Raw genomic sequence first — 11,908 nt, forward strand, 5'->3', positions numbered from 1 at the left:
ATCGACACCACGAGGGGGAAGGGAGGGTGATTGACAGGTGACGATTGATAGAGGCGCCTGCCCGCGCTGTGATTGGTGCAGGGGAAGACAAGTGGGCGTGTCCGGCCCGCTGGCCCACGTGGGGGAGTCAAAGGCTGGCTGGAGCGCATGCGCAGCCCGCCTCGCACTGTTGGGCAGCTTTTCAAAATGTTTTTATTTCCGAAACAAATTGAAAACACTCATTAATTCCCCCAAACCTCCTCCCCTCTAAACTGCGATTATTATTATTATTATTGTTTTTCCTCATTTGTGCAGCGTGTCTTTTTTTACCTTGCGGTGGCGTGCGTCGATCCAACCGACCCCTGGGCGTTGCGTGCTGGCGTCAGCGCGTAATCGGAGGAGGTGGTGTGATTGACGCGAGGCGCCCCCCAATCAGGAGCGCGGAAAACGCTCGGAGGACCGGGCGGGCTGACGGTCCTCCAAGCAATTGCGGCGCGGGAGGGGGGCGGGACCTCGGTGGGCTGCGTGCGCCGATCCAACCGACCCCCCTGGGCGTTGCGTGCATGCGCCAGCGCGTAATCGGAGGGGGGGTGTTTGATTGACGCAACGCGCCCGCCAATCAGGAGCGCGGAAAACGCTGGGCGGACCGCGCGGGCTGACAGACTTCAACCAATGGCGGCGCGGGAGGGAGGGGGGCGGGACCTCGGTGGGCTGCAGGCCGCTTTCCTGCTTTCATTGTCTGCAGGAGCTGTTAAAGGGAAGGGAGGGTGGAAAAACCCCAGCTTGTGAGTGTTTATTCCTTTGCATTACCTTTATTGCAAGGCTAGTCATCAGTTGCATTGATTTAAAAATAAGTGAACCTTTTCTCTTTTTCACTTTTATCCAGAACAAAGAGCCCTGGTGCTGTGAACATTTTGGTGGGCAGCCACTTTTAAAGGGACAAAGACCAGCATTCTTCCCTCTCTCTCTCTCTCTTGTGAGTATTTGTGGTGGGTGAGAGGGTGGGGGGTGAGTCAAAGGGGACTGCGGCCCCTTTTCAACAAAAAAAATTGCTTGGCCATTTAAAGGGGAATGGGTGCCCCCCGGGTATTTAAAGGGGCAGTGCCTCTCTCTTTCTGTATCATGTAAGAGCAGGGAGGTTCTGCTTGAACTGTACAAAACACCAGTTAGGCCACCGGCTAGAGTGCTGCGTGTAGTTCTGCTCGCCCCATTGCAGGAAAGATGTGACTGCTCGAGATAGCAGATTTACGAGGATGTAGCCAGGACTAGAGAATTTCAGCTAACAAAAAGATTGATTAAGAAAGGGAAGATAGATTATGAAAGTAAATTAGCAAAAAATATAAAAACAGAGTTTTTATAGTTATATAAAAAGAAAAAGGGTGGCTAAAGTAAATGTTGGTCCCTTGGATGAGACCAGGAAATTAATGGTGGGAAATATGGAGATGGCAAAAACACTGAATGAATATTTTATATCAGTCTTTACAGTAGAAGACACTAAGAATATCCCAACACTGGACAAACAGGGGGCTAAAGGGGGGGAGGAGCTAAACACGATCAAAATCACTAAGGAAGTGGTACTTGGTAAAATAATGGGACTCAAGGCGGATAAATCACCTGGACCTGCTGGCTTACATCCTAGGGTCTTGAGGGAAGTGGCGGTAGGGATTGTGGATGCATTGGTAATAATTTTCCAAAACTCCCTGGACTTGGCAAAGGTCCCGGCAGACTGGAAAACTGCTAATGTAACACCCTTATTTAAAAAGGGCAGTAGACAGAAGGCTGGAAACTATAGACCGGTTAGCCTAACATCTGGAGTCCATTATTAAGGAGACAGTAACAGAACATTTGGATAATCATAATTTAATAGGACAAAGTCGGCATGGTTTTATCAAGGGGAAGTCATGTTTGACAAATTTGCTGGAGTTCTTTGAGGAAGTAACATATAGGGTGGATAAAGGGGAACCAGTGGACGTAGTGTATTTAGACTTCCAAAAGGCATTTGACAAGGTGCCGCACAAAAGATTATTGCTTAAGATAAAAAATCACGGGATTGGGGGTAATATTCTGGCATGGATAGAGGATTGGCTATCTAACAGAAAGGCAGAGGGTTGGGATAAATGGTTCATTCTCAGACTGGCAATCAGTAACTAGTGGTGTTCCGCAGGGGTCAGTGCTGGGTTCCCAACTCTTTACAATCTATATTAACGATTTGGAGGAGGGGACCGAGTGTAACATATCAAAGTTTGCAGATGATACTAAGATGGGAGGGAAAGTAGTGAGTTAGGAGGACATAAAAAACCTGCAAGGAGACATAGACAGGCTAAGTAAGTGGGCAGAGATTTGGCAGATGGAATACAATACTGGAAAGTGTGAGGTTATGCACATTGGCAGGAAAAATCGTAGAGCAAGTTATTATCTTAATGGCAAGAAACTGGAAAGTACTGAAGTACAAAGGGATCTGGGGGTCCTGGTGCACGAAACTCAAAAGGTTAGTATGCAGGTGCAGCAAGTGATTAAGAAGGCCAATGGAATGTTGGCTTTCATTGCTAGGGGGATAGAATATAAAAATAGGGAGGTATTGCTTCAGTTGTACAAGGTATTGGTGAGACCGCACCTGGAATACTGCGTACAGTTTTGGTGTCCATACTTAAGAAAGGACATACTTGCTCTCGAGTCAGTACAAAGAAGGTTCACTCGGTTAATCCCGGGGATGAGGGGATGGACATATGAGGAGAGGTTGAGTAGATTGGGACTCTACTCATTGGAGTTCAGAAGAATGAGAGGCGATCTTATTGAAACATATAAGATTGTGAAGGGGTTGGATCGGGTGGATGCGGGGAAGATGTTCCCGATGATGGGTGAAACTAGAACTAGGGGGCATAGTCTTAGAATAAGGGGCTGCTCTTTCAAAACTGAGATGAGGAGGAACTACTTCACTCAGAGGGTGGTAGGTCCATGGAATATGCTGCCCCAAAAAGCTGTAGAAGCTACATCATTACATAAATTTAAAACAGAAATAGACAGTTTCCTAGAAGTAAAGGGAATTAAGGGTTACGGGGAGTGGGCAGGAATTTGGACATGAGTCTAGGTTCGGATCGGTCATGGCCCTGTGGGTAGCGGAGCAGGCCCAGGGGCCATGTAGCCTGATCCTGCTCCTATTTCGTGTGTCTAATTCTGTTAGATTCAGGAGATGGTTCTGTGATAGTGGATTGGCGGTTAGGATCAGATCAGCCATGATCTTATTGAATGACGGAGCAGGCTCGAGGGGCCGATTGGCCAACTCCTGCTCCTATTTCTTATGTTCTTAATACGTAGAAACATAGAAGATAATCTACATCCTAGGCTACTTAAGGAAGTGGACCGAGAAATAATAGATGCATGGCTGGTCATCTTCCAAAATTCGATAGACTCTGGAACAGTACCCATGGATTGGCGGGTAGCTAATGTTACCCCACTGTTCAAAAAAGGTGGTAGAGACAAAACGGGGAATTACAGACCGGTAAGCCCGACATCGGTCGTGGGGAAAATGCTAGAGTCCATTATAAAAGATGTAATAGCAGAGCACTTGGAAAACAGTGACCGGATCGGACAAAGTCAACATGGATTTACAAAAGGTAAATCGTGCTTGACTAATGTACTGGAATTTTTTGAGGATGTAACTGGTAAAATAGATAAGGGAGAACCAGTGGATGTGGTGTATTTGCACTTTCAGAAGGCTTTCGATAAGGTCCCGTATAAGAGATTAGCGTGTAAAGTTAAGGCACATGGGATTGGTGGCAAGGTACTGACTTGGATAGAGAACTGGTTGGCAGACAGGAAGCAAAGAGTTGGAATAAACGGGTCTTTTATCTGAGTGGCAGGCAGTGATCGGTCCTAGGACCCCAGCTATTCACAATATATATAAATCATCTAGACGAGGGAACTAGATGTAATATCTCCAAGTTTGCAGACAATACGAAGCTGGGTGGGCGTGTGTGCTGTGAGGAGGATGCCAAGAAACTCCAGTATGATTTGGGCAGGTTGGGTGATTGGGCAGAAGCATGGCAGATTGCAGTATAATGTGGATAAATGCGAGGTTATCCACTTTAGTGGCAAAAACAAGAAGGCAGATTATTATCTGAATGGCAATAGATTGGGAGAAAGGGAAGTGCAACGAGACCTGGGTGTCCTTGTGCACCAGCCGCTGAAGGTAAGCATGCAGGTGCAGCAGGCGGTTAAGAAGGCAAATGGTCGGTTGGCCTTCGTAGTGAGAGGGTTCGAGTACAGGAACAAGGATGTCTTGCTGCAGTTGTACAGGGCCTTGGTGAGACCACATCTTGAGTATTGTGTGCAGTTTTGGTCGCCTTATCTGAGGAAGGATGTTCTTGCCATGGAGGGAGTGCAGCGAAGATTCACCAGACTGATACCTGGGATGGCAGGAATGACGTATGGGGAGAGATTGGGTCGATTGGGCTTATACTCGCTGGAGTTTAGAAGAATAAGAGGGGATCTCATTGAAACTTATAAAATTCTAACAGGACTAGACAGACTAGATGCAGGAAGGATGTTCCCGATGGCCGGGGAGTCCAGAACCAGGGCTCACAGTGTAAGGATAAGGGCTAGGCCATTTAGGACAGAGATGAGGAGGAATTTCTTCACCCAGAGAGTGGTGAACCTGTGGAATTCTCTACCACAGAAGGCAGTAGAGGCCAATTCATTAAATATATTCAAGAAAGAGTTGGATATATTTCTTAAGGCTAAAGGGATCAAGGGATATGGGGAGAAGGGAGGGACAGGGTACTGAATTTGGATGATCAGCCATGATCTCATTGAATGGCGGAGCAGGCTCGAGGGGCCGAATGGCCTACTCCTGCTCCTATCTTCTATGTTTCTATGTAATTCCCTTTTGAAAGCCGTGATTGAATCTGCCTCCACCACCCTCTCGGGCAGTGCATTCCAGATCCTAACCACTCGCTGCATCAAAAAAAAATTTCCTCATGTCGCCTTTGCTTCTTCTGCCAATCACTTTCAATCTGTGTCCTCTGGTTCTCGACCCTTCCGCCTGTGGGAACAGTTTCTACTCTGTCCAGACCCCTCATGATTTTGAACACCTCTATCAAATCTCCTCTCTACCTTCTCTGCTCTAAGGAGAACAACCCCAGCTTCTCGAGTCTATCCACATAACTGAAGTCCATCATCCCTTATCACTGGAACCATTCTTGTAAATCTTTTCTGCAATCTCTCTAAGGCCTTCACATCCTTCCTAAAGTGCGGGGCCCAGAATTGGACACAATACTCCAGTTGAGGCCGAACCAGTATTTTATAAAGGTTCATCATAATTTCCTTGCTTTTGGACTCTATGTCTCTATTTATTAAGCCCAGCTTTCTCATCCTGCCCTGCCACCTTCAACGATTTGTGCACACATACCCCCAGGTCTCTCTGTTCATGCACACATTTTACAATTGTACCCTTTAGTTTATATTGCCTCACTTGGTTCTTCCTACCAAAATGTATCGCTTCGCACTTTTCTGCGTTAAATTTCATCTGCCACATGTCCGCCCATTCCACCAGCCTGTCTATGTCTTCTTGAAATCTGTCACTATCCTCCTCACTGTTCACTTTACTTCCAAGTTTTGTATCATCTGCATATTTTGAAATTGTGCGCTGTACACCCAAGTCTAAGTCATTAATATATATCAAGTAAAGCAGTAGTCCTAGTACCAACCCCTGGCGAACACCACTGTGCACCTTCCTCCAGTCCGAAAAACAACCGTTCACCACTGCTCTCTGTTTTCTGTCACTTTGCCAATTTCGTATCCATGCTGCCACTGTCCCTTTCATTCCATGGGCTTCAACTTTGCTGGCAAGCCTATTATGTGGCACTTGTCGAACGCCTTTTGGAAATCCATGTACACCACGTTAACCACATTGCCCTCATCAACCCTCTCTGTTACCTCATCAAAAAACTCAATCAGAATCAGAGCGGCCGGGGCCGGCAGACGTGCTGCGGCCACCATTAGTCAGAGGCTGTGGGGAAGAGTTTTATTGCAGGCTGACGGAAGGTAGGTCCCTGGCCGCCTGTGTAGGTCTTTTTGTTGCTTCATTGTTGAGGATGTAACTAGTGAAATAGATAAAGGAGAACCAGTGGATGTTGTGTATTTGGACTTTCAGAAGGCTTTCGATAAGGTCCCGCATAAGAGATTAGCGTGTAAAGTTAAGGCACCTGGGATTGGGGGCGAGGTATTGGCTTGGATAGAGAACTGGTTGGCAGCCAGAAAGCAAAGAGTTGGAATAAATGGGTCTTTTTCCGAGTGGCAGGCAGTGACTAGTGGGGTACCACAGGGATCGGTCCTTGGACCCCAGCTATTCACAATATATATTGATGATCTAGACAAGGGAACTAGATGTAATGTCTCCAAATTTGCAGCTGACACAAAGCTGGGTGGGCGTTAGTGCTGTGAGGAGGATGCCGAGAAACTACAGGATGATTGGGACAGGTTGGGTGATTGGGCAGAAGCATGGCAGATGCAATATAATGTGGATAAATGTGAGGTTATCCATTTTGGTGGCAGAAACAGGAAGGCAGATTATTATCTGAATGGCAATCGATTGGGAGAAGGGGAAATTCAACGTGACCTGGGTGTCCTTGTGCACTAGTCGCTGAAGGTAAGCATGCAGGTGCAGCAGGCGGTTAAGAAGGCAAATGGTATGTTGGCCTTCGTAGCACGAGGGTTTGAGTACAGGAGCAAGGATGTCTTGCTGCAGTTATACAGGGCCTTGGTGAAACCACACCTTGAGTATTGTGTGCAGTTTTGGTCGCCTTATCTGAGGAAGGATGTTCTTGCCGTGGAAGGAGTTCAACGAAGATTCACCAGGCTGATACCTGGGATGGCAGGAATGATGTATGAGGAGAGATTGGGACGCTTGGGCTTGTACTCGCTGGAGTTTAGAAGAATGAGAGGGGATCTCATTGAAACTTATAAAATTCTGACAGGACTGGACAGACTAGATGCAGGAAGGATGTTCCCGATGGTCGGTGAGTCGAGAACCAGGGGTCACAGTCTAAGGTTACGGGGTAAGCCATTTAGGACAGAGATGAGGAGGAATTTCTTCACCCAGAGAGTGGTGAACCTGTGGAATTCTCTACCACAGAAGGCAGTAGAGGCCAATACATTAAATATATTCAAGAAGGAGTTGGATATATTTCTTAAGGCTAAAGGGATCAAGGGGTATGGGGAGAAAGCGGGGACCGGGTACTGAATTTGGATGATCAGCCATGATCGCATTGAATGGCAGAGCAGGCTCGAGGGGCCGAATAGCCTACTGCTCCTATCTTCTATGTTTCTATGCTTCAGTTTGAGCTGGAGTGGAGATGGAGGAGAAGCTGCTGGGTTTAACCCCCCATTACTTCTGAGCCCAGGAGGACCCAACAATTTCCAATGTGAGACTGTCAAGGGAGGTGGATTCTAGGGGAGATTAGGTTGTTACACAGACAGTGTCCGTACAATGCAAAAGAGTATTGTTTTAGGAACAAGTATTTCTGTACAGGCTTTTAATCCAGTTTACATCTACAGATTTGTTTTAATTCATTCTTGGGATGTGGGTGTAGCTAGCAAGAGCAGCAAGTACAGGAAACTTTCTGGTATCCGGCACTGACGGGACCGAGCTGGTGCCGGTCGATCAACACTGCCGGAGAAACGAGCGCTATAGTTAAAAGATACGGAGCTTCTGCGCTCCGTCTGAAGCAACAAACCCTGTTGCTTAGCAACAGCTTCAAAACAGTCAGCGCAGCTTGCAAGCGTCTCTGTAGCTAAGCAACAGCTTCAGCTAGACGCTTGCAGAGCCACAAATGGAGAAAAAAAACAGCTAAAAGTAAGAAAAAGTTATCTGAACCGACGCCTGAATTTTGTCGGTGGATAGAGCATTCCGGATATTTCACCTCCGTTTAAACGAAAGTTTCCTGTATTGCCAATCCCCAGTTTCCCATTGAGAAGGGGGTGGTGAGTCGCCTTCTTGAACTACTGCAGTCCGTGTGGTGAAGGTATTCCCACAATGTTGTTCGGTAAGGAGTTCCAGGATTATGACCCAGCAACGATGAATATATCGCAGCACGGTGGCATCGTGGTTAGCACTGTTGCCTCACAGCGCCAGGGACCCGGGTTGGAATCCAGCCTCGGGTGACTGTCTGTGTGGAGTTTGCACATTCTCCCCGCGTTTGCGTGGGTTTCCTCCGGGTGCTCCGGTTTCCTCCCACAGTCCAAAGATGTGCAGGTTAGGTTGATTGGCTATGATAAATTGACCCTTAGTGTTAGGGGGATTAAATACGTGGGGTTACGGGGATAGAGTACGATATGTGTTGGTGTAGGGGTTACGGGGATCGGGTGGGATATGTATCGGTGCAGGCTCGATGGGCCGAAATGGCCTCTATCTGCACTGTGGGGTTTCTCTGATTCTGTGATACTGTGATCTGAGTCAGGATGATGTGTGAATTGGAGGGAAAATTGGAGGTGATGGTGCTCCCGTACAACAGCTGCCCTTGTCCTTCTAGGTGGTGGAGGTCGCGGGTTTGGGATGTTCTATCAAAGTTCTGGTCGAGTTGCAGATGTATAAAGTTCCTTTCCTTCGCACCCTCCCCCTCCCACACCCACCTCTCTCGCTCTCGCTCTCCTCCCATAGAGGCCAGAGTCTTGTGTAGGCCCAGACCAGGTGGTGGATTCCCTTCCCTGAAGGACATTAGTGAACCAGTTGGATTTTTATGACAATCCGGCAGCTTTCATGGTCACTTTTTTCTAGTGCCGGCCCCACAAATGACCAGATTCACTGAGCTCAATTTCACAACCTGCCTTTGTTTTCTTGTGGGTTGTCTCTCACGCTCCCTGTTTTAAATTAATTTTACAGGGCACTGGAAGGGGAGGACTTGCAGACAGGAAACTCAAACCAAACATCACGTCAAGATCTGACAGTCACTCGACTCATTGGATCTGAATATCATTGGCCTCTGAACATGGAAGCAAAAAGCACTGTTCACAGCGGGGAGAAACCGTACACGTGTTCTGTGTGTGGACAAGGCTTCAGCCGACCCTCTGGCCTATCGAGACACAAGTGCATTCACACCGGGGAGAGGCCGTTCACCTGCCCTGAGTATGGGAAGGGTTTCACTCAGTCATCCCACCTCCTGACACACCAGCGCACTCACAGCAGGGAGAGGCCATTCACCTGCTCTGAGTGTGGGAAGGGATTCACTCGGTCATCCAACCTGCTGATACACCAGCATGTTCACACCGGGGAGAGGCCGTTCACCTGCTCTGAGTGTGGGAAGGGATACACTCAGTCATCCAACCTGCTGATACACCAGCGAGTTCACACCGGGGCGAGGCCGTTCACCTGCCCTGAGTATGGGCAGGGTTTCACTCAGTCATCCCACCTCCTGACACACCAGCGCACTCACAGCAGGGAGAGGCCATTCACATGCTCTGAGTGTGGGAAGGGATTCACTCGGTCATCCAACCTGCTGATACACCAGCATGTTCACACCGGGGAGAGGCCGTTCACCTGCTCTGAGTGTGGGAAGGGATACACTCAGTCATCCAACCTGCTGATACACCAGCGAGTTCACACCGGGGCGAGGCCGTTCACCTGCTCTGAGTGTGGGAAGGGATTCACTAAGTCATCCAACCTGCTGAGACACCAGCGAGTTCACACTGATGAGAGGCCTTTTAACTGCTCGAACTGTGGGAATTGCTTTAAAAGTTCCGGGGAACTGATGTGCCATCAACGTGTTCACACTGACGAGAGACCGTTCAGTTGCTCGCACTGCGGGACTGGGTTCAGGCGATCATCTGATCTCACTATACACCAGCGCACTCACACTGGGGAGAGGCCATTCACCTGCTCCATGTGTGGGAAGGGATTCACTCGTTCATCCGCCCTGCTGATACACCAGCGAGTTCACACTGGGGAGAGGCCGTTCACCTGCCCTGAGTGTGGGAAGGGATTCACTCAGTCATACCCCCTCCTGACACACCAGCGCACTCACACCGGGGAGAGGCCATTCACCTGCTCTGAGTGTGGGAAGGGATTCACTAATTTATCCAATCTGCTGACACACCAGCGAATTCACACTGGGGAGAGGCCGTTCACCTGCTCTGAGTGTGGGAAGGGATTTACTCGCTCATCCAACCTGCTGACACATCAGCGCGTTCACACCGGGGAGAGGCCATTTACCTGCTCCGTGTGTAGGAAGGGATTCACTCGCTCATCCTACCTCCTGACACACCAGCGAGTTCACAAGTGACTGCAGGGGTTGGATTCTGCTGTTGTTGCTGCTGTTAATCACATCCAGGACTGAACCATGTTCATTCTGACAGGTGGGGATTGTTTCTGCTGATGTTAATAACTCCGGGAACTGGGCTGGAGTTTAATATTCTGGATATATGTCCAATAAATCAACTTTGTTTTAAACACATTGTTGTAGATTTTCGTCTTTCCCACCTGAGTGTTTAGCATCACCTGGCTGGAGCTCAGAAAGGACAATCTGGGGGAGGATCGTACGACGGGAACAGAACTCCAGTCTGGACACAGTCCTTCAGGGCCACACTGAGAGGGGCAAACGGCACTTTGGTCTTTCTTGTCTCACTTCAGTGACAGCAAAGTTGCCGTGCGGGTTAATCTCAAGGCGTGTGAGAAATGTGTCCCAGCCGCTCTCTGCCATGGTTCAGAGCTCCTAGGCACGGAACAGAAGGCTCCTTTAGGAATGTACCCCAGTGCTTTTTTTTAATGGCCTTAATAACCTGTGTTGCTACTTTTAGTGATTTGTGTATTTGTATCCCTGGATCCCTCTGCTCCTCCAGCCCATTTAGACTCTTAGGGGGAAATTCGGTGGCGCCCCCTTTGGGTGGCTAACGTCACCGTGGCTAATTTTAGCGCCCCGAAAGAGTTAGCGCCCCTGCGCATTAAATTCAGCGGTAGCGCCCCAAGCAGGAGGCAGGGTGCTACTGGAAGTGCTCCCCTCCGTCTTGAGGCGCTACCAGTGAATTTCACGGCTCTTCGTGTAACAGCACCACGCCCATCGGCACAAAGCACCGTGTCATAGCAGACCTCCCTCCCTGATTAAAGGGGAGGGGCCTAGCACTGCGCACACCGGGGCCCTGCTGGACCATCGGGGAGTGGGGTGTCGGATCAAGAGGAGCGCCGGGCTGTGCGATCACGGCCGACACCCCAAAGAAGAAAGGGGAAGGGGGCAGGTGCTGGCAGTTGGCCAAAATAAAAAGTTGCCGCCCGACTCCTGCCCTTTAAGTGGCGTCGCCGCGGCTGCAGAAACGACCCCTGACCCTGTCGGTCATATCGTCCGGCGATAGGTCAGGGGTCGCAACCCAAGGTTGCAGCCGGGGTGCTGCACGTGGCGATGACGTCATTGCCGGCGGTGCAGTGCCACGGGGAGCTACCGACTACCTCTGCCGCTAATCTCCCGCTGAATATCGCAGGAGGCACAAAGCAACCCAATTTTACCCCCTTGTCCAAGTAGTGAGTGGCCTCCTTATTCTTCCCACCAAAACACACCCCCTCACACTGATCTACAGTGAAATTCATTAACACACCACCTCACACTGATCTACAGTGAAATTCATTAACACACCACCTCACACTGATCTATAGTGAAATTCATTAACACACCATCTCACACTGATCTATAGTGAAATTCATTAACACACCACCTCACACTGATCTACAGTGAAATTCATTTGCCAATTACACGCCCATTCTGAAATTTATTAATGTCTTCTTGCATTTTGCCTTCCTCAGTATTAACTCTACCTCCCAATTTGGTGTTATCGACAAACTTTGAAATTGTTCTTCTGATTCACGCGTCCAAATCGTTTATGTAAATGGTGAACAATAGTGATCCCAGCGCCGATCCCTGTGGAACACCACTTCCCACCTTTTGCCAGT

The 11,908-nt window shown here is 48.8% G+C and overlaps 1 protein-coding gene across 1 annotated transcript; it reads left to right on the top strand.

Moving 5' to 3' along the window:
• The first annotated feature begins 676 nt into the window (after window positions 1-676).
• On the top strand, window positions 677-10,420 carry LOC147092006 (uncharacterized). Its single transcript, XM_085976959.1, has 3 exons — window positions 677-764; window positions 866-955; window positions 8,858-10,420. The coding sequence occupies exon 3, from the start codon at window positions 8,964-8,966 to the stop codon at window positions 10,251-10,253; it is 1,290 nt and encodes a 429-aa protein (XP_085833085.1). The 5' UTR covers window positions 677-764; window positions 866-955; window positions 8,858-8,963; the 3' UTR covers window positions 10,254-10,420.
• Window positions 10,421-11,908: the final 1,488 nt, after the last annotated feature.

Source organism: Somniosus microcephalus, unplaced genomic scaffold (genome assembly GCF_052327205.1).
Source record: "Somniosus microcephalus isolate GS21.2 unplaced genomic scaffold, FLI_Smic_1.0 unresolved_chr3, whole genome shotgun sequence".
Classification (NCBI taxonomy): domain Eukaryota; kingdom Metazoa; phylum Chordata; class Chondrichthyes; order Squaliformes; family Somniosidae; genus Somniosus; species Somniosus microcephalus.